Source organism: Gymnodraco acuticeps, unplaced genomic scaffold (assembly GCF_902827175.1).
Source record: "Gymnodraco acuticeps unplaced genomic scaffold, fGymAcu1.1, whole genome shotgun sequence".
Classification (NCBI taxonomy): domain Eukaryota; kingdom Metazoa; phylum Chordata; class Actinopteri; order Perciformes; family Bathydraconidae; genus Gymnodraco; species Gymnodraco acuticeps.
The window spans coordinates 2,073,762-2,099,600 of record NW_022989985.1 but is presented as its reverse complement, the minus strand read 5'-3'; the positions used below and the strand labels follow the sequence as shown (position 1 = coordinate 2,099,600).

Below are 25,839 nucleotides of genomic sequence, written 5' to 3'. Positions count from 1 at the left end.
GAGAAATCTGGCTGCCAAACACCCATCCCTCCGAGCCCACTGAAAATCTTTCAGCTGAGCACATTTCATGCGTCAGGCTCCATCAGCACTCTCATGAACAATTACCAGTACTAATAGGCTTTCAAAGATAGAAACTGTTTATTTCTCACCACCGAAGTTAAGATGTATAAATTGACGCCTGGGAAAAACACATCTTCACATGTTGAAACATTTATGAAGCTTGTGTTAAACCTATTAGCAAGACTTTGTATGGCTGTGCCACCATTGACCACGTGGTCACAGAAACATGCAGCCATTCGGAAAGTGTCGCATCTAATGCATCCCTCAGGAGCTGCAGGGATAAAGTGTTCAGATGTGTGGCTAGCTCTCCAACGCTACGCTAAAAGCACAGACCAAATCATTGACTATCAGGAAATCAATGAGTATTTTATTCTGAAATCCATTTAGGGAAATCATTATCATTTTCATTATCATCCTCCAAGAAATCATGCAAGCAAGTCGTGAACAGGCACGAATGCAACTGGCAGAAAAGTTGGGCATGGCTCAGTGAGCAAAGACGTGAGAGACACAGGCAGCTGGCTCACTGTGTGTGTGTGTGTGTGTGTGTGTGTGTGGTGTGTGTGTGTGTGTGTGTGTGTGTGTGTGTGTGTGTGTGTGTGTGTGTGTGGTGTGTGTGTGTGTGTGTGTGTGTGTGTGTGTGTGTGTGTGTGTGTGTGGGTGTGTGTGTGTGTGTGTGTGTGTGTGTGTGTGTGTGTGTGTGTGTGTGTGTGTGTGTGTGTGTGTGTGTGTGTGTGGTGTGTGTGTGTGTGTGTGGTGTGTGTGTGTGTGTGTGTGTGTGTGTGTGTGTGTGTGTGTGGTGTGTGTGTGTGTGTGTGTGTGTGTGTGTGTGTGTGTGTGTGTGTGTGTGCTTAGTCGTCAAGCCGAGTCCTTTAGCAGCAGTCTGCAGCACAGCCTCAAGGTCAGACTTACTGATTCTACTGATGCATTTTATTCTCCAGAGCAAGCAGCATGAGGGGTTACCGCTGCCCACAGACCCCTCTACTCTTTCCAACATCCATTCACACACTCCCATCACCCTGGTCCTCCCTGGCAGGAGAGTGTGCATTTACCCGTTAAATTAGGTGGGGGAAGGTGAGAGTCGGGGTGCCTGGATACCCTTGCGGACTTGCTGCGGGGAGATGGATAGGCGAAGGTGTCCTGATTTCCCATGTGACTACGTTAATTGTGTTATAATGGAGGTGGGAGCTGAGTGGCCGTCAGCAGAGGGACAAAGGTACAACCCACTCTTTCCCGTCACCATACAGAACAGTTGACTGCAGACTGAGGCAGAAGGGGATTGTGGGTATGATGTGTGTGGCCATCGCATGCAGCTTAATAGACACTCGGAGCGATTTTCCTAGCGTGTGCACACCAGCTTGTTGCTATGTATTTCTCTTCTTTTTTTTGAGCCACTGACTTACTGCTACAGTTTGCAACTACATTCCCTCCAGCAGGTAGAGAAATGTTACACCTCGACTTCATCAGCTGGTCAATCTGCTGTCTCAACACTTGTTGGCTCAGTCATTGAGCAATAAACCGAAGCAGCATTAAAACTGCATTGTGCCTCTGGCTAATATCAACAGAGTTTAATCTAATGATGCCTTTTTCCTAGTGATCATTTACACAATTATTAATTTACACAATTATTTGTCAAGTATAATGAAAAATTCTAAGCACGTTTACATTTGTTAGAGTTTTATGTTTTTTCATAGTTTCTTGTCCATGGATGTCTAAAGGGAACTGGATACAGCATCGGAGGCGGGACTCATTCATTCCTATGAAAGTTGCTCAGTGGCACATGAAGCCTAAAATGGAACGACTGTAGATTCAAACCCAAATCATCCGGGGACTTTTGCCCATATGCGTGCGTACTTGAGCTTTCCTTAAGCCCGCCTCCAATCTCCCGCTCTCAGCTCAAGTCAAATGAATGGAGAGTGAAAATAACTCTGGTAAACTTGTAAAACCTAATGATAAAGCGGCTCTAAAATTGTTCATACTGGGTGGTTGACAATGTTAGTCAATGGGAAAACGTTTTTTTTGGGCCAAAATGACGTAATGTGCTAGAATGGGACTGTAGAAACACCATTTGGCAACTACGACAATTTGCTTCAACGGCTGGCGCTCTTCTTTGGGGCTTGATTTTGACTCATCAAATTAGAGTCATCTCATTTGCAACCAATAGAGAAATCAATACAATAAATTAAATGGGCATTACGCTTATCTTACACGTGAAGTTACACTTACTATTTCAGCTTGAGCTTGAGACTTTTCATTTTACATTTTAAACAGATTTACAAACTGGAGGTTTGTCCAGTACCTTGAGTTGTTGTAGCTTGACCCACATAAGAGACTCAAAGTTAATTTACTTTTTTAGTCTGTCTCTTGAAAGTCCTCAGACTTTATGAACGACAAACTAAATGGTTTAATTTAGCTTATAATGAAACTCATAATGAACTTTCAAAATTAGAACCATTTCCTGTGGACGGATTAGTTAATTGACCTGAATCTGTAAAGCCAGCAGAGGTGTCAAAAGATGCAGAATAAAGAAAATCTGGTCTAAAAAATGATGTTTATTCCTCCTCACATTTATCATTTGTGATCTTCTGTCCTTGCAAAGTAGCTGACCATAACAAAAGCTTCTTTTTTTTGTCCTCATTTTTCACTCTCTCCCCTGTCTTTTGTTTTAGGCACGATGAGACCAGCGCAGAGAAACTTCTATGAGCCGTCGTCCGCCCCGGGGAAAGGCGTGGTGTGGGAGTGGGAGAACGACAGCGGCTCGTGGACGCCGTATGACATGGAGATCTGTGTGACCATCCAGAATGCCTACGAGAAGCAGCACCCCTGGCTGGACCTCACCTCTCTGGGCTTCAGCTACCTCATCGACTTCAACAGCATGTGTCAGACCAACAGGCAGAGTCAGCGTAAGAGACGCCTGCGGAGACGCATGGACCTGGCCTACCCGCTCATCATGGGCTCCATCCCCAAGTCCCAGTCGTGGCCCGTGGGAGCAAACTCCGGCCAGCCCTGCTCCTGCCAGCAGTGCATCCTGGTCAACAGCACGAGAGCCGCCTCCAATGCAATTCTGGCCTCTCAACGGCGTAAGCACTACGGCGGGACAACAGGAAACACAGGCGCTACAGGAACTCTCACTGCAGTGCGGCAGAGCAACACCTTTGCTGGAACCTCTCTCTGGTCCCCGACATCCGCCTCCTCGGGCCCCAACAACAATAACATAAGTATGGGAGGTGGGCATGCCAAAGCTGAACAGGTGCTGTTGCCACTGTCCTCTGCCAATTTCCCCTGTTCCCCCGTGATGCCCACTCTTTCATCCGCCCATGGCCACCACGCTCTCACCATCAACGGACAGAACAACCTGAACCGGCCGGGCACACAGCGCATTTCCATGAGCACTGCCAGAGGAGCCGTCCCACCAGGGTAATGACAAACAGAAGCATTCATACCCCTTATCTTCCACTTTGAATGGAGTATGCAGTGGCCTGTTACTTGTTATAGCACAGGCATAATGCTCGGATTTGGTTGAATTTCCAGTTGAGCTGAGGCAATAGGAGGATATAAAAAGCAAAGACAATCTCCGTTTCTGCTTCACAAAGCTTTAGTATCTTTGTGTCAGGAGTATTGTTCTCTGTCGTTTTCTACCTCTCTCTGCTGGTTTATGATACATTTCGTTAACATATGGATCATTACAGCTGCAGAAAAAGCCTTGGGTCCAGTTGATTTTACAGAGGAAGAACCCTTCTTTTCACATGTTCGTCTGCAATGGCGACTGCTCCATAATGAGCTTATGTTGGCCCCAATAGGCGTGAAATACTGCAGCTCTTCTATATTATTCTGTGGCCTCTGCTTACACATTTCTTATTATGACACCATGCTGTGGTGGTCATGAAGAAAATGACATTGTAGGTTGAATATCTGGATCTTTGTGTGTGTAACCGTGTCTTTTGTTGTATGGTGTTCATGCACGGGCAGGCTCTGGTGTAGCTGTGGAAAGCTATTTGCCATGGAGGCACTGGGAAAGAATGAATAATGGATCAAGGAAAAATGGGAGCTTCAGCTGAGCGCTGTGACCTCAGAGCGATTCAGCGAAAGGAGGAAAAGAAGTGTGTGTAGAGTTGTAACCGATACTTCAGTCCTTTATCCTGCTTTCTTTTACTAAAATAAACCACTCCTGATCTAATTTGATTCAATTTTGCTCGCACTGCTCATGGGGAGAGACACACTTACTGCGTGTTTGAATAATGCCGTCCTTCACCCAGGCACACATCCTTTTACTTTCTGTGGCCTCATTCTGCGACACTGAATGGAAACGTATAAGATTTTGCTCTTCGTAGCAGGCCATGACCTTGTTTTATACAGCAAGCAGGTGGAAAATGATGCAACTGTGTGCATAAAGAAAACCAGCATGGGAGGTATATACATTTTCTTCTTTATTGTAAGAAATCAGTGAAAGCTTGAATGTCACTTTTTCACACAAAATGTTTTTTGTGGACACAGAAAAAGCGAGGGAGAGGAATAGACTGGGGGTGAGGTGGAGTGTGTCAGTTCCCAGGCGAGTGGTTCGACATACAGGATGAGTGTGGTTAACATTCACACACACAACAGAACATGAGCTCACACACACAAAATGAAATGAGAAAAAAAAAAACACAAGCGTGCTCAGGGCCGATAACAGAGGAACCCACACAAAATGCAAAACATCAGATCTGTTTTTCACACACCAGAATAAAACGGGTGCTGGGTGCGAGAAAGGTAATTGGCATCTATGGCTTGTTTACAGGAGTTGATGTCACTGCTTTAGATACACAAACCACCATAGCATTTACATTTCTTGCATAGGATTGATTTCATCTGCCCATAAGCACAATCCATATGTTGTTTTGACTTGTGTATCATTGGAGACTACAGTTCAAATATTGATGTTTTTATTGTGTGAAGGAACCAAAGGGTTTCGGGCTATTAATGGTGTTGTTTAATGCATCTGTCTTGCGTGAACTGATATTAGAAGTGGCACCATCTGCTGGTTTGTGTAAACACATCAGTTTATCTTAATAATGGGTTTGACACAGCCCACTATATAACACCTGCTTCTACAGGATGCCTGCCATAAACCGAGGACCTGTGAAACAAGGTCATGTGTAGTAACGACAGATACAGGCTGCTATAGATTATTTTTGAATGATTCAGTTTACACTCTATTAACACTTGTGTGAAACAAAGGCTATGTTTAGTAGGGCTGCAACTTCAGATGTTTTTCAAAAAGCAGAAGATTCTCACTTTTTAAAAGCTGTAAGAGTTGATGATAACATTGAGTGATGAGGAGTTATTATATTTATTTATAAGACTGTTTGAAAGATAAAGAAGCATATTATGAGGGTGGATTGAACAGAAATAATGTAACAAGATCTCTGAGCTGAGACGCGCTGTCTTCAGGCAACAGGGCACGAATGTGTGTATGAATGTGCACGCTGTCATTGGCTGTGTTTACGAGCTTCACTCTGCTTGTTTGAATACAGCTCGCCTGAGTGTTGGCTGGAGGGCTGTGTGTGAAGTTCATTATCTCTCAGTGGGCAGCTCTGGGGCTTACCACCAGATAACGTTTATATAAAAAATGAATTCATCAATCATGTCAGCTCATCAGGACCAAACTGATGTAATTTAGAATCATTGGTGTCATTATTGCTTAATTCTCAGGACATTTCAGGAGGTGAAAGTGCATTGGTTGTAAACCCCCCACAGTGCAGCACGTACAGGGCTTTCCTCTGCCTCCTGATACTCGCAGCAATATGCAATTAAGCCCTCCTTGAGTTCTCTCTCTCCATCCCCCCTCTTACTGTCTTTATGGTGCATAATAAACAGATGAGGAGATATAAGACCTCCGTCAGCACATTCCTAACTAGGCCTAATGTAGTCTCTATTTGGGGAATCACATCCCTCCCGGTCTGATTAATTGCTCAAGGCAGGCTGGAGGTTCCCTCAGGATAGGAAGGAGGAAAAAACTGAAAAAGGACGGCAACCCTCGTGCCCTGACCTAGCATGGGCCACAATTAAGGTGGTTTTAATGAGTTAGGTGTGAAGGGGTTGGATTCAACACTTAATTTGCATTGGTTTTAGGTCAGAAATTGCAGTGTTTGACCTACAAAAAAGCGCCATAGCAAATGGTAATTCCTCAGAAGCACACTACTGTCCACTTTTATAGGTTTGATTGTGGCCAGGCTCGGAGAAGGAGATACAGTGGGGCAAAAAAGTATTTAGTCAGCCACCAATTGTGCAAGTTCTCCCACTTAAAAAGATGAGAGAGGCCTGTAATTTTCATCCAGAAAATCACATTTATTTGCAAATTATGGTGGAAAATAAGTATTTGGTCAATAACAAAAGTTCATCTCAATACTTTGTTATATACCCTTTGTTGGCAATGACAGAGGTCAAACGTTTTCTGTAAGTCTTCACAAGGTTTTCACACACTGTTGCTGGTATTTTTGGCCCATTCCTCCATGCAGATCTCCTCTAGAGCAGTGATGTTTTGGGGCTGTCGCTGGGAAACACAGACTTTCAACTCCCTCCAAAGATTTTCTATGGGGTTGAGATCTGGAGACTGGCTAGGCCACTCCAGGACCTTGACATGCTTCTTACGAAGCCACTCCTTCGTTGCCCGGGCAGTGTGTTTGGGATCATTGTCATGCTGAAAGACCCAGCCATGTTTCATCTTCAATGCCCTTGCTGATGGAAGGAGGTTGTCACTCAAAATCTCACGATACATGGCCCCATTCATTCTTTCCTTTACACGGATCAGTCGTCCTGGTCCCTTTGCAGAAAAACAGCCCCAAAGCATGATGTTTCCACCCCCATGTTTCACAGTAGGTATGGTGTTCTTTGGATGCAACTCAGCATTCTTTCTCCTCCAAACACGTCTAGTTGAGTTTTTACCAAAAAGTTCTATTTTGGTTTCATCTGACCATATGACATTCTCCCAATCCTCTTCTGGATCATCTAAATGCTCTCTAGCAAACTTCAGACGGGCCTGGACATGTACTGGCTTAAGCAGGGTAACACGTCTGGCACTGCAGGATTTGAGTCCCTGGTGGCGTAGTGTGTTACTGATGGTAGCCTTTGTTACTTTGGTCCCAGCTCTCTGCAGGTCATTGACTAGGTCCCCCCGTGTGGTTCTGGGATTTTTGCTCACCGTTCTTGTGATCATTTTGACCCCACGGGGTGAGATCTTGCATGGAGCCCCAGATCGAGGGAGATTATCAGTGGTCTTGTATGTCTTCCATTTTCAAATAATTGCTCCCACAGTTGATTTCTTCACACCAAGCTGCTTACCTATTGCAGATTCAGTCTTCCCAGCCTGGTACAGGTCTACAATTTTGTTTCTGGTGTCCTTTGACAGCTCTTTGGTCTTGGCCATAGTGGAGTTTGGAGTGTGACTTTTTGAGGTTGTGGACAGGTGTCTTTTATACTGATAACGAGTTCAAAGAGGTGCCATTAATACAGTTAACAAGTGGAGGACAGAGGAGGCTCTTAAAGAAGAAGTTACAGGTCTGTGAGAGCCAGAAATCTTGTTTGTTTGTAGGTGACCAAATACTTATTTTACTGAGGAATTTACCAATTAATTCATTAAAAATCCTACAATGTGATTTCCTGGATTATTTCCCCCATTCTGTCTCTCATAGTTGAAGTGTACCTATGATGAAAATTACAGGCCTCTCTCATCTTTTTAAGTGGGAGAACTTGCATAATTGGTGGCTGACTAAATACTTTTTTGCCCCACTGTACATTTGAGTTGGCAGAGCAAAATAAATGCAGAGGGGATCTTTTCCAAAGGAGCCTTGTCAAAGCTTGGATACTGGAAAAGAAGGGTTGCAGTGTAAAGGCCAAAGGTCTGCTCTTGTTTGCACTGACGTTTTGGTATAATTACTCATGAGCTAACGCAGCCTGTTGTTTATGATCAGTGGAGACCTCCGGCAGCACACTTTTAGGAACTAGATGATAAGTAATGACAAAGGATTTTGATGCACTCCCGGTAATTATGACGGTATTTTTAGACAAGAATTATGTGCGGCAGAGAGCGGAATAAGCAACAAGGGGGAGGAGTTTAACCGTTGAAATAATCCAGCATTAGGATTGTCAGTGTCAGAGTGTGTGAAGCTGCTTCAGGCACAGCCATGATGGAGAGGGTCATACCTCCAGGTGCACATTTCTAAAAGCAAATTAAGAGAAAAGGGTGCGCAGAATTAGATGGAGTGGAAGCTGCTTACAGGTTACAGGTCGACTGGCTGGTAAAGGATGCAGTCATGTGTTTACAAATAATTCTGCACTGTAATGATAGGTAATCACGCTCTTTACAGAAGTAATGAAGTACAGCCAAAAAGCAATTGCCTGCAAGATGGGGATGTATTTGTCTTCGTATTAAAATACACCATAAAAACAGAGTAGATAAGTATGTTAGCTTTTGCTTTTTTGGTGGATGTGTAATCAAACAGTGTGTAGCTGTTTCATTAACATTGCATATTTATTATGCGATACACTTGCCGGCTCATGCCAAGATCTTTGCCAGAATCTGAAGGCAATAAAGATGAAAAGCATTTTCCTAATTAATGTAATGTTATGGATCTTTGACAAATCCTCTGTGCTGTGTGCCTATAGGAGTGTGTAGTTTGTGCAGTGTGCACATGGCACACAATGAGATGGTGTTAAGGGCTCTCATGGTGTGCTGTCTCATTTCTTCTCCTAATGAAAATTATTTGTTTGATCACAGCGCTCTCACTGAACAAGCTTAATTATACATGCGTTCATAGAGGGAGGCGTCATGTGTTTTGATTTGATTTAGGCCTAAGTGCATGTTTAAATGGAGGAGAGACTCTCCCACTGGGCTGTACCTAATTTGGTTTTAATGAGTATCAGATGCCGCTTTGGCCAATCCCATTCTACTTCTGATATTCAGGTTTGAAAAGGTGTTTGGCACTTGCTCTGCCTTAAAGGAGCCCTATTACGCTCATTTTCAGGTTCATATTGTGTGCCTCTAGTGTGACATGTTTACACGCTTTAATGTTGAAATAGGTTTTTATTTATCATACTGCCTGTGCTGCAGCTCTTTTCACCCTCTGTCTGAAACCAGAGCCCAGTCTGCTCTGATTGGTTAGCTGGCCGTCTGTGTTGTTATTGGTCAACCACTTAGGCTAAGGGGCAGAACATCTCGATCACGTACAATGTGTTGGAGCGCTAGCCAATAGAAGCGAGAGCGTACGTAGTGATGTCACTATGTTACTGAAGTAAACAAAGGAGTCCAATGGAGGCGTTTCAGGCAGGAAGGGGAAATGTGTGTGAGAGATATAGATTGGTAAATAGATATATTATATGCTTTATTTATCTATCTTATATTGGTTTGTGTGCACACACCAGGAAAGGAAAATCCCCAAACAGCATAATCGGGTCCAGTGTAAAAAATGTCCTCTACTTTTAAAACCAATAAAAAAGGCAAAACTGTTTGTTTAACTTAGTAATGTATCGACTAGTTGGTTTGAGCTGTAAGCAGTGACTGCAGTGGGGGAGTTCACAAGTGAATTCCTCTGCTGCGGTTGAGGGTGTGAAATCACTTGCTTTTGTCACTAAAAATCAAACCTGTCTCAGTTTCACATCTTGAATTCAACATTTTGACATTAGGTGTTGGAAACAACAACACATCACCAGCTTTCTTTTGTTTCCAGTCTGACACACAACAGGAGTCAGCTGATCCTGCTCTCTGGTCCTCTGGTGTGAGAAACAAAGTGCAGCGAGTCCCTACCAAAGGGACGATGGGACACATCAGCCTCAGCCAGGCCTCGCGTCCCTTTCCCTTATTGCTTGCACTCAGCTAATTGAAGGGCTTCCCCTGGCGCAGGAACAGAGGCTCTGGCTAATATCAAAGCAGTCTCTTGATGCGGATCTGTGAAACGCCTGAGCGCTGCAGGGCCAAAGATCTCAGTCCCTTCATGGTCAGAGAGCAGAGAGATGTAGAAGTATATGTGGAGATTAGTTAGTGTGTGTGAGTGTGTGATATACTGAGATAAATTGCTCAGTGAGCAGTGCCCCATTTACACAGATAATTTCATGTAACTTTGTTCAAGTTATGTTTAAAAAATGTCTCAGATCATCTACGTAAAGGGATTGTTTGGATGTTTTAAAGAGTGGTTGTATGAGGTACTTATCCATAGCCAGTGTATTCCCTACAGAAGATGGTGGTCTGCATGCCAGATCTTAGTTTGTGATATGTTGTGACTTTGAGGAGGTCGAGATAACACTCTAAAACAGCAAAGTCACACAATAACACAAAATAATTGACTTGTAGTAGACCAGCAAGTTGTGGTTTCGTTTTCTTATACATAATATATGTTTTTTAGATATTTACTTTATTAACCCCAACCCAACAGCTAATAAAGACTCATGAGAAAAGTGTATTGTTCTGATTAGCAGCCGAATGCTTCACTGTATTTACGAGACTTGATTTTGTGGGCCTTTTTTTACAACCAACTCGCATCTGGTGCAATTACGTGTTCAATTCCGGTTCTTTACGTGTTGCTTCTTTGCTGTGATTTAAAGTAATGCTGTCAAAATTATCGCGTTAACGGCGGTAATTAATTTTTTGAATTAATTGCATTAAAATATTTAACGCATTTAACGCATGTGCAGAATGGCCCGCCCCATACATCCCACCAGTGGCAGCGCCAGGGTATGGCTGGGGTAGGCTACACCCATACCAAGAAATGGCTTAGCCCCACCATGAAAAATGATGTTAAAGTAAGCAAAATAAAGTCTGCCAACTCGCGCGGAGTAAATTGCAGACAGCAGTTGGTAAGATTGATTTCAGTAGCCACTTGTCTGGAAATACCGAAGACCAGAAACGGTTTTGAAAACTTTTGTCACTTAGTGATCGTTTTCTCAATAGAACATCTTTGATCATGTCTTCTGGCCAATCAGAATCAAGATAACGGCGTGGTGTTGTTGCAGGAAGTCCCGACGGAGAATATTTTTGCTCATGCTTTTGCAGGTTATGTGCGTAATCTGAAATGCGTACCGTCACTTGTGTCACAAAGCGCATTTGCGTACCGACGTACTTGTGAAGCTTTTCCAGAAGGCGGTTAGATCACCGGACGACAGAGTCGGTCTCCGTGTGCACAGACAGGGCTGCTGTTAACGTCGGTCTGTACAACGGAATTGTGCCAAAACTACGCCAACCGGCTGCGGAGGGAGACTCCCCCTCTTCACTGGAGAACTGCGCTAAAACAGCTGATCACAACGGTCACACTCTGTGGTCACGAGGTACTCCACTAGCCCCCCCCCCCAGTCGACTTTCCTGAAGTACTCCCCCGTTGATAGAAATCAACACGTAATGAATTAAGACCCCACGGTTTGATGATTGATAGGTGCTCTCTTTCATTTTGACACACAGAAAAATGTTATAATAAACATACATACTGTATGTTAAATGGATATATCCGCCTTCTTTCATTTATCTTTCCATTCCCACAACAATATACATAAATAAATGACATATTTTGGACATAGTTCGAATGGTGATTTAATCATGATTAATACATTTTTAAGCTGTGATTAATCTGATTAAAGATTTTAATCGTTTGACAGCCCTAATTTAAAGCAAGATATTGATTGCAAATGCATAACTTGAGTTGGCTTGTCATGACACTGGGGCGTTCTCTTTACCTGAGGAAAGAATAATGGTCTGAAAACTCTGAATGCTTTTCAGTAAACCACGGCCCTCTATAGCGACTCACTGATTGTGTGCCCATAATAATGCCTGAAGTGCTTTTGTCGGCTAGCTCCACAGATCTGTGAGAATGCGCAAGTCAACTGTCTTTGTCGTCTGTTTTCACCATGAACTCCAGCCTCTCCAAATGTCATCCTGAATCAGACTCTGCTGCAGTGCTTTGTACATGAGTCAAGCTGTCTCATCCCATTGCAGTTGTCTCTGTCTCTGTGGTGAAGCACATGTGACATTTTAACAGTTTTTTGTGGCATGTGGGGCAGAACGGGCTGCTGTTCTCACTTTTCTCAACTGTGGCATTACAGGCAATGATGCATGATCAGGACATTTTAAATGTGTTTTTTGGTTTTGAGAAAAGAACAAGAATGGACTGCCGCACAGAGAAGATGATTTGTGTTTACTGTGGATCTTGATGTCTCCTAATGGCCACTAGAGGTGGTAGTATGACCCTGAATGAATGTATGATGCAAGCTCGACACTTTCTGTGGCCATGATGTACTTTTAAAAAATGTTATTCTTTGCTTTTTTTAGGGTTCCTGCTCTCCCAGTAAAAAACCTGACTGGAACTGGACCAGTGCACCCAGCCCTAGCAGGTTAGTCAACATTCAGGCTACTGGGCAATATGTCCAAATACCTTAATCCTTGAATGTCATATCATGGCTTTACAGTATACATGTTTTTTGTCAATTCAATAAATAAATATATATATTTATGAAAAAACTATGTTGTGAAATATATTTTGGATACACCTGTGTTAATTAATTACCTCACAAATGAGGTAATATATATATATATATATATATATATATATATATATATATATATATATATATGAAGTAGTATTTCCTCATTTTATAAGAAACTTATAAGGTGAGATTATAAAGACAAAATACATATATATATTTCAAGCTACACGCTGACTACATTTACATTGATGCACACACATACAGAATAGTCAGAGGAATTTTAGTTAGTTCGTTTTTCTATTGATTAATTTCGTCATGTCAATATAAAAGACGCAAAATTGTCATATTTATTTATCGCCTAGCTCTTATTCATTGTATAGCATCTGCTAAAAATTGATTTGATTTGAGTGCTGAAACTCTTATTGATCTTGAAAGACATTTACAATTAGTGTTTTTTTCCATTCTTCTTTGTGTCTATTTTTGTGTGTATGTGTGTGTGCTGTCCTTATGCTTCAGGTATGACAGGTATCCTGATGTGCGCTGCAGGTCTGCCGGTTTGCCTGACCCGGGCCCCCAAGCCCATTCTGCACCCGCCCCCCATCAATAAGAGCGACATGAAGCCTGTTCCAGGGATCAATGGCATGCGCCGCAAAACCAAGAAAAAGCACCTGAGGAGAGGTAAGATGGAGCAAGTCAATGCGAAGAGAGGAGGAAGTGAATTGAGAACAAAGTGTAAATGCTACCATGATATTTTTATATGGTTTTGGAACATTGGAAATGCACTGAGAAGAGAAACCACTGACTGTCAGCAGACTCTCTCTTTCCTTCCAAGCTTTGCAGGATGTTTCCCCATCAGCTGTTCCTTTGTCTGTTGTTTACCATGCAAACAAAATCAAAGCTGTTTACAAAATGATCCTTTAAATGCTTCCAATTTCAGCTGCATGAAGGTTTACAATAAATCCACACTCACCATGGTCACTGATGATTAGTGACGCGAGAATGCCTTTACCTTTTTTCAAAAGCTCCTATAAAATGTAATGATGATTGCTTGTTCAGATTAATGAGAAAACGCAGCGAAAGTGTTACTGTAACCATTTTATTTGTGTTACACTACATGCAGATTGATAGAGGCAGTTGTAAGGAAAGTAATTAACAGGGGAAATGTTGTACGGAGCTGGTTTGAGAGGGGATCTGGTGTTCAGTTGGACGGCTTTGTGCTTGAATAAGTGCTGGTCGATGGAAGCCTTGGAAACCGCCCGCCTCCCACGGGAGTCTTTGTCCTAATTGATCAGTGAGGCTGTTGGGCTTCGGTTTCTGCACCGTGGTCGTCCTCTTCTACCCTTAAGAGCAGATGATGCAGTGGGACATAATTTAACGGGTCCCACAGTTTAATCTAATTTACTCGGAAGGATCCTGATATGTCGCTGTAAATGTATAGGAAAGTTCCTACTAGGGGAGACTATAATTCTAAATGAACGATGATTAAACATTTCTGGGGTAATAAATGGAGGAATGAGGCAGCTGCCAAATGAGCAACCTGTATGTGCCGAGTTTAAACTCTGATACTGGAGAGCTGTGAGGGGAATACAAAAGTGTTTTTTTTCTTAAGCAGGGAGATATGGGCTTATGGGCTTCTCTGCTTTCTGTACAGAAAAAGGTCAGACAGCTCTTGATCCAGGCTAATGAAGCCATCAAGTAGGCATTGCGTACAAATTATTTTTCCTGTTCTCACTCCTCCTTCTCTTCACAGCTCTCTGCCTCTTCCCTCTCTCCGCCTTTATACCTTTTTTTTGCTCAGTCTTCCTCTCTCCACTGCTCTCCCTCCCTCTGTTTTCGCTGGCTGTCCCTCAAATGAACAAACAAAGGCTCCCGGGGGAGAAGAGGTTGCCTGTAAGCGTATTAGGGGTGTAAGCTGTGGGTGTACTCTCAGCCATGCTAGCCTGGTTGCACACAGGGATTATGAGAGTGTGGGGATGGCTGGGTTATGTTTGAGTTTGAAGGTGACCTCCTCCTTAACACCACAGACATGTGAACTACATTCACATGGGAAAACACTCTTTCATCAGAAAAAAAAAGCTGTCAGCGTGACGGCTGAAACTCATAAAAGTGTGTCATCCGTCAAGATCTTACTGTTATTATTCTCTTGTGTTTAAATGACAAACAAATGCCATTCAGTGGTCTATCTTGCCCTTTTTCATATTTACTTGTGGTGTGTGTAAGCAAGTGGCTGGATTGTCTTTTCTTCACCGGTCAACTCAAGGTTCAAGGGTCTTTATTGTCAAACTAACATAGCTACAGAGTAATTATGTCGTTGAAAATCTTAGGTCACAGGCTTCTCCAACAATGCAACACAATAATACAGATAAGCAGACAATATTAACCAATATTAAAATATACTATATTAAAAGTAATACAAAAAGAAAAATTGTTTTTCTTTAAAAAAAAAGTGAGAGAAAAAAAAGTGGAATAGTGCAATACGAGTCTATATACAAGTTATTGGAATGATATATTAGATAATAGATAAATAATTACTAAGTAGCAGATGAATGTTATGAAATTGTTTCAGCAGTTCAGTTGTTTAACAGTCTTATTGCTACTACTCATTTCTCTTATGCTTTATTTTATGACAAGGCAAAAACCCAGAGGATGTGGTGCGAAGATACACAGAGAAGATTAAAGTGGTGCCAGATGAGGTAAGAAAAACACAAGCATGCACAGAAGATTGCTCACCACCAAGAGATGCTCCCTGCGACCGTTAGATGTCCTAACCATGTGTGAAAGTCTCATGATTACACAGTCACTTAGAATGACAGCTGAAGTATTTTGCTTGTCTATTCCAGGACTGTACCATCTGCATGGAGAGGCTGGTCATGGCGTCAGGCTATGAAGGCATCCTGCAGCACAAAGGCATCAAGCCAGAGCTGGTGGGCAAACTTGGCAAGTGTGGCCACATGTACCATCTGCTGTGCCTGGTGGCCATGTACAACAATGGCAATAAGGTGGGTAAAAGCTTGGGAGCCAGACGTTGTTATGATGTCACTCTAGTTGATCAAATTATAAACTTGTGAGGCCCTGATGGATTGTATGGCATTGGCAGATGATCAGGATTCAATATCATTGCACACCGATGGGAATGTTATGAAGTCCCATCAGATAAGTCATACAAGTATTAATAGAAAAATACTTTAAAAAATGTAAACATATGGCTCACTTCGGTTCAGTTTACTTGCATTAATATGCTGTTCGTTAATGCAAATGTTAGCAGCTTTAATTAGCAGCCATCAGTGTTACATTACCAATAATTGGTATAATCATGTGATATATATGTATCAATTACTATTAAAAGGCCGGATTAGACAAATTTAATTTATTTTGTCACTTAGCTCTGGTGGTATCTAAAAGAGTAAAACGTTTTGGTTTTGTTTCTCTGAGTTCTTTTACATATCCTTCTTTGAGATTTCTGTTTTCATCCTGTTGTGATGGTCGTAACATTTCAAACTACAATCAAATATTTTAACACAGTTTTACTGGAGAGACATGTTGCAGTTAAATATTTGTCAAAGCTGTATTCAAAGACTTTTTGGCCACTTGACATTAACCATGAAAAAATTCCATTAATGACCATTAACATATTAGCAAACAGTTACTATTTAAAAATCCAGATGTAGATCTACCTTCAGCATTCATTTTGAGTTGTGTTTCTAGTGAACCAATACATCTATTAGTTAACTGATTTAGTGCTTGTTGAATATCTTTCCTAATTGCTTCGTAGATCTAAGGGGAACTGCTAATTCTCTATGGGTTTCTCATCGCAAGGGTACCCTTTCAAATGATAGATTATCATTTCATCATGTTGAAGAGAAATGTTGAGAGGCTTTAAATATAAGTTTACTTCCAGCATTACGAACTAAATGGCATTCATGTAATTGTTTGGGAGACCAAGCTGAAATATCAGAGACAAATATCTCAAAACGCAAATAAAATCCAAAATATCTACATGACTACAATCACAGGAGGTGAAGTAAAAAATGTCTTTAATTTGGGTTAATTTACCACTTACCCTGCCAATATTTATATTTTGTTATCAAACAGGATGGCAGTCTTCAGTGCCCAACATGTAAAACCATCTATGGGGAGAAAACGGGCACCCAGCCTCCTGGGAAGATGGAGTATCACGTCATCCCCCACTGCCTGCCCGGCTACCCAGACTCCAAGAGCATCCGCATCGTCTACGACATTCCTGCTGGGATCCAGGTCAGAACCGTGCCACTTCACTAAATCCACCATGCGTCTTTTGTGCCCTGATCCTTTGTTTCATATCTCTACATCTGTGTGCTTTTCTACAACTGCTACCTATCTGCTTGAGTCTGAAAGACGGTTATAAGTGCAGGAACATGAGGTGTTGCCGCTATGCATGTCCCACGGTGATCCCCCATAGAAGATGGATGTTTCTTCCATTGGTTTTCAGGGTTTTTCAGCATTTAATTTATCATTTAAAATGAAATATAAATATATTTTAGAGATGAGAATAAACGGATCCAATAAAGGTCATTTGGATTTTTCATTGCATTTGCCGTGGAGAGGAGAGCATGTTTTTGCAGCCTGGTTCTGTGTCGGTGAGATGAAAAGGTTGCGTATTTCATCCTGACTGCTTAAAGGAGCTTTAATAGTCAATAAACTGACCTTTTCCCACCAGAGGAACAGGCTTTGTGTCCCGGGGGACAGAGAATACTGGGGGTGACCTGACCGCTCAGGGAACATTTCTGTAGGTCTCCTGCTTCTCTTCTTTCTCCTCGGTCCACTATGTAACTCTGTAATGGAGCTAATGAACAACGGCTAAATAATATTACAGTTAAAATCAATTAATTAATTAAAACTATCACAGGAATAAACAAAAGATAAAACGTATATCTCTAAAGGTGTACACTGTATTTCTTCTGCTTTGCAATCAGATTGATGTCTGTGATGATAGGTCTGTCTCATTGGTCTACATGTACTGAGGAGACAAGGAGACAAAAAGAGGTGAAGGGACTCTCGACACACAAAAAAGGCCCGATATAACAAATGTTCAAACCTCGCTGGAAATAGGAAACATTATGTGACCAATTTACCATGACAAGACAGCTGTAACTACAAATTCCTTTATTAATAAGTGTGGGTGGGAAAATGATTTAATCAAGTTTTTTTCATATTGGAGCTATGAGAGCACAATTCTTAAATATATCTACAAAAACAAAATGCTAAGGTTACTGAAACAAAACCATTTCCTCAAATTCTATAACTTCTTATTTTACTCTGATGCACGCTTGATATATAACAATTATTCATAACCTTGCACCCCCCTCCTCTTTACTAGGTGTGTGCTGTCCCTGGAAAAATAAACAATAGATAAAATAAATAATTGGATATTCACAATAGCATATCTCTTTTTTCTTTTTTTTACATTGTTATCTACTTATTGCTGTTGACATCACCTACACAATAAAGTCGTAATTGGGAGAGGAGTTGTAACGTGTTTTTGCTTGACTTTTTTTTCACCAGACCAATGAGCACCCCAGCCCCGGGAAAAAATTCAGTGCCAGAGGGTTTCCTCGACACTGCTACCTCCCTGACAATGACAAAGGCAGGAAGGTAAGCACTGATGGTCCATGAAAACAATCAGACACAGACAACAACAGCTCAGAAGCATTAAATCCTTGCAAGTGTGCTTAACTGCACATTATTTCTTTCTTAAGAAGGGGAAAGCATCTCTGCTCCTTATCTTGCTTGTATATTATATATAAAGATCTTTCTTCACTAAAACTTGAAGTTACTTATTGTTTGGAAAATACTGAATGTACTCTTTCAGAGTAGCAGATGATAACAAAGGCCCAACTGTAACTGTGTACGTAACAGGATGTAAGATTACCTGGAAGAGCGTCAGGATACACTGTTAGGCATATGATAGCTATGTGACAACGATTAACATTATGATTCAGCCTTTATGGAGATAGACATTATGACAAGCATGATCATTTCTGACGTGGGTCTTAACTAATCTAAAACTAAACATTGTATACTGCTTTGAACCGGTATTCTGCATCTTGTGACTGTGTTACACCCTCTCTTGTACTAGTTGTACCATATGCTCTGTATGTGATGACTACTTCCATTCTTGCAAGGATAATAAATACATGTATCCTGATATTGAAGCTCAAGCCGGTGACAAGTGATATTTTTTCTAACACTTATGTATACCTGGTTATCTGAGTAGTATATGAAAGCTAAAAAATATTTTTGAAAGAGGGATAACATCATAGTTACTTTCTTCTTGCTAAAGCAGGATAATGACATCCTTCTTTCTTCTCTCCAGGTCCTGAAGCTGCTGATCATGGCCTGGGACCGACGCCTCATCTTCACCATCGGCACGTCCAGCACCACGGGAGAGTCGGAAACGGTGGTGTGGAACGAGATTCACCACAAGACAGAATTTGGTTCCAACCTGACTGGTCACGGCTACCCGGACCACAAATACCTGGACAACGTCCTGACAGAGCTGTCGGCCCAGGGGGTCGGCGAGGACAACCTGAAGGACTGATAGTTGCCTGAGATGGTACACAGGAACAGCGCACACCATGCCTCACCGTCTCCCAGGCAACAGGAAGCTTCATGATGCGCCAAAAAGCAGCCGACAACTCTTTACTCCCCACAAACGAAAATACCCTGCAGAAGCAGTGGCACAAGAGCAACGCAAGCAAAAATAAATGACGTGGTTATGGTCGATATCTTGATTTGTATAACCTAAGATTTCCCCCCTGCTGCCTCTTGATCCATGCCTTGAGCAAGTTCTCAGAGGGTAACAAACGTAAAGACAAGGTTAGGATTGTGGCTTGGTGAATGGTATTTAACCCCTTTTAGATTAAACTGAAGCTGTTCCTCTGCACTTGATGAGGGGACAAACCTGGCATATTTTAAAATGCTAAACTCCAGAATGCATGGCCCAGACTAACGCTGCATAATGAAGGTTGGGCGATAACCTGCAATCTGATGAAATGTTGATAGATCAGCTGTTGCTTGATGTTGTCAAGATTATATTTAAGAGAATTTCAGCATATTGTATTCATCCAAAGGAATTAATTAATTGCATCCCCCGGTTTTTCATATATTTGATTATTGTCCTGTATCAAGTGGTGGTTTCGTGATTTTGAAAGAGAGGATTGTGGCGTGTTTTTGGTGACTGTACAGTTGCATATGGGCATTTCGGATATTTTCCACTTCAGATACTTTAAGTCAATTGTTTTCGACTATGAAAGTGTGTCCTGTAGTGCATGAAATAAATTCCAGAGGCTATAAAACATCAATGTTTGATATTGTGTTGTATGAGCGGAGACATGAAAGATAGATAAAACAAGCATCTTACCAGACAGTTTGATGCCCGTTATGAGATGTTGAAAGGCTGTGGTTGTGAAGCGGTTTTTGCTACGCTCCAAGGTTAAACTCATTTGTTTTGTTGACACACTGATGACGCTGACCTCTGTTTGTATAAAGCCTGCGCTATTTTTTTCCATGTTGGAGGCAACACGGGCGTCGGCACCATCCATCATGCTGACCATACATGAGGGTCGAGTGTGTGGTTGCGTGCTCTTAGGCAATAATATGCTGGCTTGAGGTCCTTTAGGAGAAAAGCTGAACACACTCCTGGCAGATGGACGTTCGTCTTTCAGCACCAACAGTTCTCTCTGTTGGAGATCCATCTTTGGCTCCTGCTCGCCTGCGATCCACAAGTCTCTTGTGAGCTTGTTAGCGAGCAATGAAACATCTCTTGTCCTGCGTGAGCTCACTCAGAGTTGTTAGGCAAGATGCTAATGTATGGCCTCTTTCCTCCTCAGCAGCAGCAGAGTACTTGCAAATGTTGGTCTAGTATTTAGTTCTGCACTCTCCATTTCCCCCTCAGATGTTATGCCCGTGAGGTAAAGAGTTTTTCTGTAGATCCTTGGTGGAGTTGTGCTGTTTCTCTACTCGGAGATTAAAGATAACCCAGTGCTGCATAATTCTCCATAATTATATCTGATCAATTTTAATGAGTGGGGGTGTAGATGCATGGTTTATCGTGTGGGCACCCAGCTGTGAGCTTAATTTTGGAGTGAATCATAGTCTTCCATAGCACTTTGAGGCAACGGTTTAGTTTGATCAGTCCTTTTAGTTTTTAGGAAAATGTCTTTAAATTGTGTTTTTTTTATTTTATTGATGTTTATAAACCGGCTTGCGATGCTTTGAAAAATATATACGATATACATTTGCAGATGTGATATAGGCTACCTTTAAATTCAAGCTCAATTTGAGTCGGTGGTGTTGGTTTAATTTATTTTTATACTCTTCTATATAGAATATATAAAATGACCATCTGGCTCACATATCTATACACAGGCACATCTTAACATGAATACAGAAAATCTGGCAAAGATGAATTTGTCAGTATGTCAGGGACTGTTGAAAATGTACTACATGTTATGGACGTCTTATATTACAAGTAGTTTTAGCGTATGCTGCTGTCGTTACCTTAATGTAGAATCTGTGTAGTCGATCCTGTGGGACTCCAATAAATACAGTAAGTGTATCTTTATTATTGGTGGGGGAGCTTTAGCAGCATGAAGATGTCCGTTCCCCCCATAGACCCCTCAATGGGCCATTTCTCTTTTTCTACTTTGACATGGGAATGGTTGCAGTCGGCAATCTCTGTTCAGTTTGGAGGTGAAAACGGCGCGCCTGGGTGAAATAAAAGACACAAATAATTGTTAGGGTCTTTGCTTTAGTTACATAGAGCAACAGATTGGTGCAATTTGACCTCCTGTCAGTTGTCAATAGATATAACCTACTTTATTGAAAATTATAAAGACCCTGAAAACCCATTTTCTCAATCATCTTCTTACTTTATCGTACACAAACACACCAATACATGATCTGCCATTTCTTCGTATTCATGTCTTGGCATGTTAATACAAAAAGCCTCTTTTTGCCTGGCAATATACTAAGTAATTCAACAACTGGACAGTTTGACCACTCTTGTTTTTATTTGTCTTAAAAAACATACAGTGTAACAAGCCAAGGCCTCAAGTTCCCTCACAGCTACTAGCTATAGCTACAAAGGTTAGCTGTTAACTAGATTTGTTATTGTTAAGCTAGGCACATTAGCTTTAAATTGCCGCTTTCTCATGAGTGTTTTATGTTACAGAGAAACCTTCTTTTTTTTTTTAAAGAGAAAAAACGTTTTCAGGGGCTTTGAACTACTTTTGTGTGTTTACAGTGATACCTGCACATGCTAAACAAACCACTAAAGTTATTTGTGAGTTTGATATTTGACCCAGGTGTTGAAAACATATCCTTTTGGCCTGTTCTCTTTTTTTCCTTCACAACCTTTTTGACTCCCTTTATATTACGGGACAGCAAAAGAGAATGCATCCAACCTTTCAGGGAATGTTTTCCATGTTGATTGAAGTTTCATTAACCAGAGAAATTCAAATGTTTGCTTCTTCTTTGACTTTTCCTTTCCATGTGTCGGCCTTGTAGTACGGCCCTTTAGACTTTTCAGGTGTGTACAGACTTATATGGCAATGATGAACACAACATGGTTTGGTATATTATGTGTCTGATTAAGAAAGAGAGAGATGGTGTTTATGCAATTTACTATTTTTAAGATCTATTACATGATTTATGTGTAGCAAGAAGGCAGATCTTTTTGGTTTTAAATGACAATGGATGTTTTCTTTATGGGGTGCCACTGCCTACCTCCAGGAACAAAGGGGTTGCGATCCGAAGATATTCACATGCTATGTACTAGAACACGTATATTTTTGATGTCTTTTTTTTAATTATGATTGTCTCTAAAAGAACTATAACATAACATTGTTGTATTACTCTTAAGATTCATTCCATGCTATGTTCACTTTGATTAGAGGTGGTAGTCACTTTTATCAGGCCTATATGAAGTATTTGCAGTTGTACCCTCTTATAACTGTACTTCTCTCTAAATGATATCTTAACATTTTTCAGTGGATATACTGTGTGTTTGTATCTGATTGTTTGTGCGAGTGTGTGTGAATGTATGCCGAGTTTGCGTCTAGTAAACAGAAATTAGGTTCATGTCCTTTAAAGATACAGTAATGTTCTCCGAGAGGTGCATGTTAACCAAACTGTGAGCAAGTTTATTGACAATGCATAGCTTTTGCGTATGAAAACATCATAGCTTCTTTAGAGATATCCCCCAGGTCTTCTGGGGATTTAGCACTGTGGTTTTGCATCTTACTCCAGTTAGATAAAAGTTGATTTCCTCTACCGGGTTTGATTTCCGCAGATGGGGACGACTCAGCGTTTGGCTGCTCTCCTCAGTCTTTTAACATCTCAAACATCCGAATGTGTTGCATTGAAGTGCCCATTTTAATTGACATTTTGCGAATCATGATTTTTGTAGTTTGATTTCTCAGAAGCAGTGTCTACATTTTGCTATTTAAAATGCTTCACAAAGATGAACAGAGATCAATTCAAAGCAAGATATAAAGATACATTGATTCAACTATAAAGGGCTTCTTAATCTATCGGTCTTTATTGAATTGTGATGACATTGTTGCATGTTTGAGTGTTTCTTGTGGAAAAATAAACGTGCCCTGGATAAGGGTAGTTTGTTTGAACTTTTGTCACCTTGACTCCCCCCTCGTTATTTTCTCCACTCGGTGGCATGTCATTTAGCTCCACCATGTCCTTCTCTTCAGGCTACTCCCTGCTCTACACCTCTTTATATGGTTATTATAAATGAGCTTTGCTGGAGCTGAGGAGTGCAGCGGAAACGGTTTTCACTGGCAGTAAATTTGCTTTATGGTCCTTTTCTGTCACTGACTGCTGTATGTTGGTGCTGTGGTTGATGCATACTAAAGCAGGCCTGTGGGAGATCAGCTTCCCCTTCAACACACACCCTCTTCCTCCCATACAATGACCCTGCAGATCAGAGATCAGTCTCCTCCTAACAGATCCTAACCTCCTCTAGGGGGGTCCGGGGGGGATGCTCCACCCGGAAGATTTTTTTTAAATGTTGAAGTTAAAAGCATAAATCTGGTGCACTTTGAGAGCAACATTAGGAGCTCTATGGATACATCTCTCAACACCCATATGAAACAGAACTGGAAGCAGATTTCTTTTTCTTTATGGATATTTTACAAATCACTTCCCTTTCAAACTGTATTATTGTTTATTAATAACAACTTTTGTTTACTGTCATATAGTATGTTATACCTGTTTACTTTATTCTCTTGTTTTTTATAACTATAATGATCATATAAAGATGTGCCTTTACCTCACTGGTTGGAGAAAAAGCTTCTTATATTTGTTAGCATAGCGAGCTAACCAGATGCTAACAACAACAAAGTTATTGACTGTATGATCAGTATGACAGATCGCCACTGGGCTTTCAACTAAAGAAACAGTATGGGCATAGATATGTCCCATAATTATTTGTGTGAACATAAAAATAATGTGTGTGTAAATATGTAATTTGTAAATGTAAAACAACATCCACAAATGCATTTAAAAGATTTGCAAACTCACAAATACATTTGCAAGTGTAAAACGGATCTGCAAATACGCTAAATATGTTCACAAATTAAAAAAAGATCTGTGAATATCTCTTTAACATTTACACCTTTCGATCAGGCATTTGTGAATCCATTTTGTATTTGTGGCCCAAAAATGCGCTTGCGGGTCTCAAATCTCTGTTCACGGATCTCAAATCTCTGTTCGCGGATCGTCTTTTTTTCGGAAACCACGTGATGAACAGCGGAACGTTAGATGCATTCTTCATCATCATCATCATCATCATGTTATAGTGATACAGTTAGTTTGGTTCAATGGTTCAATATAGCATATAGCCTATCGAGCACTTTCGTTGATGTTGAAGTGCAGGCTATACGCCACTTTCGGGTCCCGGGGGAGCAGCTGGCAGCGAAACAGCCCAGATAAAACTCTTTCTTCATTGTTTGTTGTGTATTCAGTCAAGCGGGTCGAAGTTACAAAGCACTTCACATCTTATTAATCGGCCTAATTTTACCTTACCAGTGCAGTAATAAAGTAATCTGTAGAAAAGCACCGTATTTAGGTCAGGTTTATGGTGATGAAGAATGCATCTAACGTTCCGCTGTTCATTATAATACAAAAACAGAGCATTAAACAAACCATCATGCTCTTACTTTGAAATCATGCGGAAATGTCGTCATCAGCAGGCCATCACGTGGTTTCCGAAAATAACCGAGTGACACGAGTAGATTTTAGCCGAGACCGGCGGAAAATATGTCTCAAAATTCCGTGTGTGTAAAAAGACGATCCGCGAACAGAGATTTGAGATCCGTGAACAGAGATTAGAGATCCGCAAGCGCATTTTTGGTCCACAAATACAAAATGGATTCACAAATGCCTGATCGAAAGGTGTAAATGTTAAAGAGATATTCACAGATCTTTTTTTTATTTGTGAACATATTTAGCGTATTTGCAGATCCGTTTTACACTTGCAAATGTATTTGTGAGTTTGCAAATCTTTTAAATGCATTTGTGGATGTTGTTTTACATTTACAAATCACATATTTACACACAAATTATTTTTATGTTCACACAAATAATTATGAGACATATCTATGCCCATAAAACAGTCACGCAAAAAATGGGTAGGCCCTACTGCAATTGTTGGCCGGAGCGACGTTCTGGTGCTCTCCGTCAGAACTGCACCCCTGTCAGACAAGACATATACCACGTGATGACACGTTAGGCTCGTGTTGTGTTCAAGGACCCTGACCTTGGCCAGGAAAAACAGGCACTCGCTTGTTTAATTTTTTTGCGGTCTAGATTTCTTTATTTTTTTAATTTTTTGCGTGTTTATAAATTACCTCGAGGGCCGTACCAAATGGTCTCGCGGGCCGTATACGGCCCGGGGGCCGGAGGTTCCCCAACCCTGCTCTACGGCATCACTGCAGGTAAGTCTGCTCTCATTAGCATTCAAACAAGGCCAGGAGGAGGAACGGCTGCAAACACTGTTTGTGTGGCATCATTTAACATTCGATTCTGAGTCCTGTTGGATTGTGAGTCTGTGGTTGGGAAGGCTTGATTGAATATTTTTATTTAAAAGGGGCAGTGTAGTGGCTATTATACTGTGAAGCCGCCCTAGGAACGTAAAAAGTCCAGGCTTGCCGTTAGACATGAACATAAGATAAAACATTAGATAATAAAAGAGGCCTCATTATGCTTTTGAGGGTTTTCCCTTTCCTGTAATGTGTTATATAGGTTTGTGTGCATGTAAATGATCTGCAAAGGCTAAAATCCCAA

General features: G+C 41.2%; 1 protein-coding gene across 3 annotated transcripts in view; it reads left to right on the top strand.

The window, feature by feature from the left end:
- Window positions 1-23,165, top strand: part of dtx1 (deltex 1, E3 ubiquitin ligase) — a 58,116-nt gene extending 34,951 nt beyond the window's left edge. For 2 of the 3 annotated variants that reach the window (XM_034212633.1, XM_034212632.1), the window contains exons 3-10: window positions 2,727-3,474; window positions 12,347-12,408; window positions 13,018-13,179; window positions 15,133-15,194; window positions 15,342-15,500; window positions 16,594-16,755; window positions 18,043-18,132; window positions 18,854-23,165. In XM_034212633.1, coding sequence (XP_034068524.1) covers window positions 2,727-3,474; window positions 12,347-12,408; window positions 13,018-13,179; window positions 15,133-15,194; window positions 15,342-15,500; window positions 16,594-16,755; window positions 18,043-18,132; window positions 18,854-19,078 — 1,670 coding nt within the window. In that variant the 3' untranslated portion in view covers window positions 19,079-23,165. The remainder of the gene's footprint in view (window positions 1-2,726; window positions 3,475-12,346; window positions 12,409-13,017; window positions 13,180-15,132; window positions 15,195-15,341; window positions 15,501-16,593; window positions 16,756-18,042; window positions 18,133-18,853) is intronic. The other variant, XM_034212635.1, reaches the window with a different exon arrangement.
- The last annotated feature ends 2,674 nt before the right edge of the window (window positions 23,166-25,839 follow it).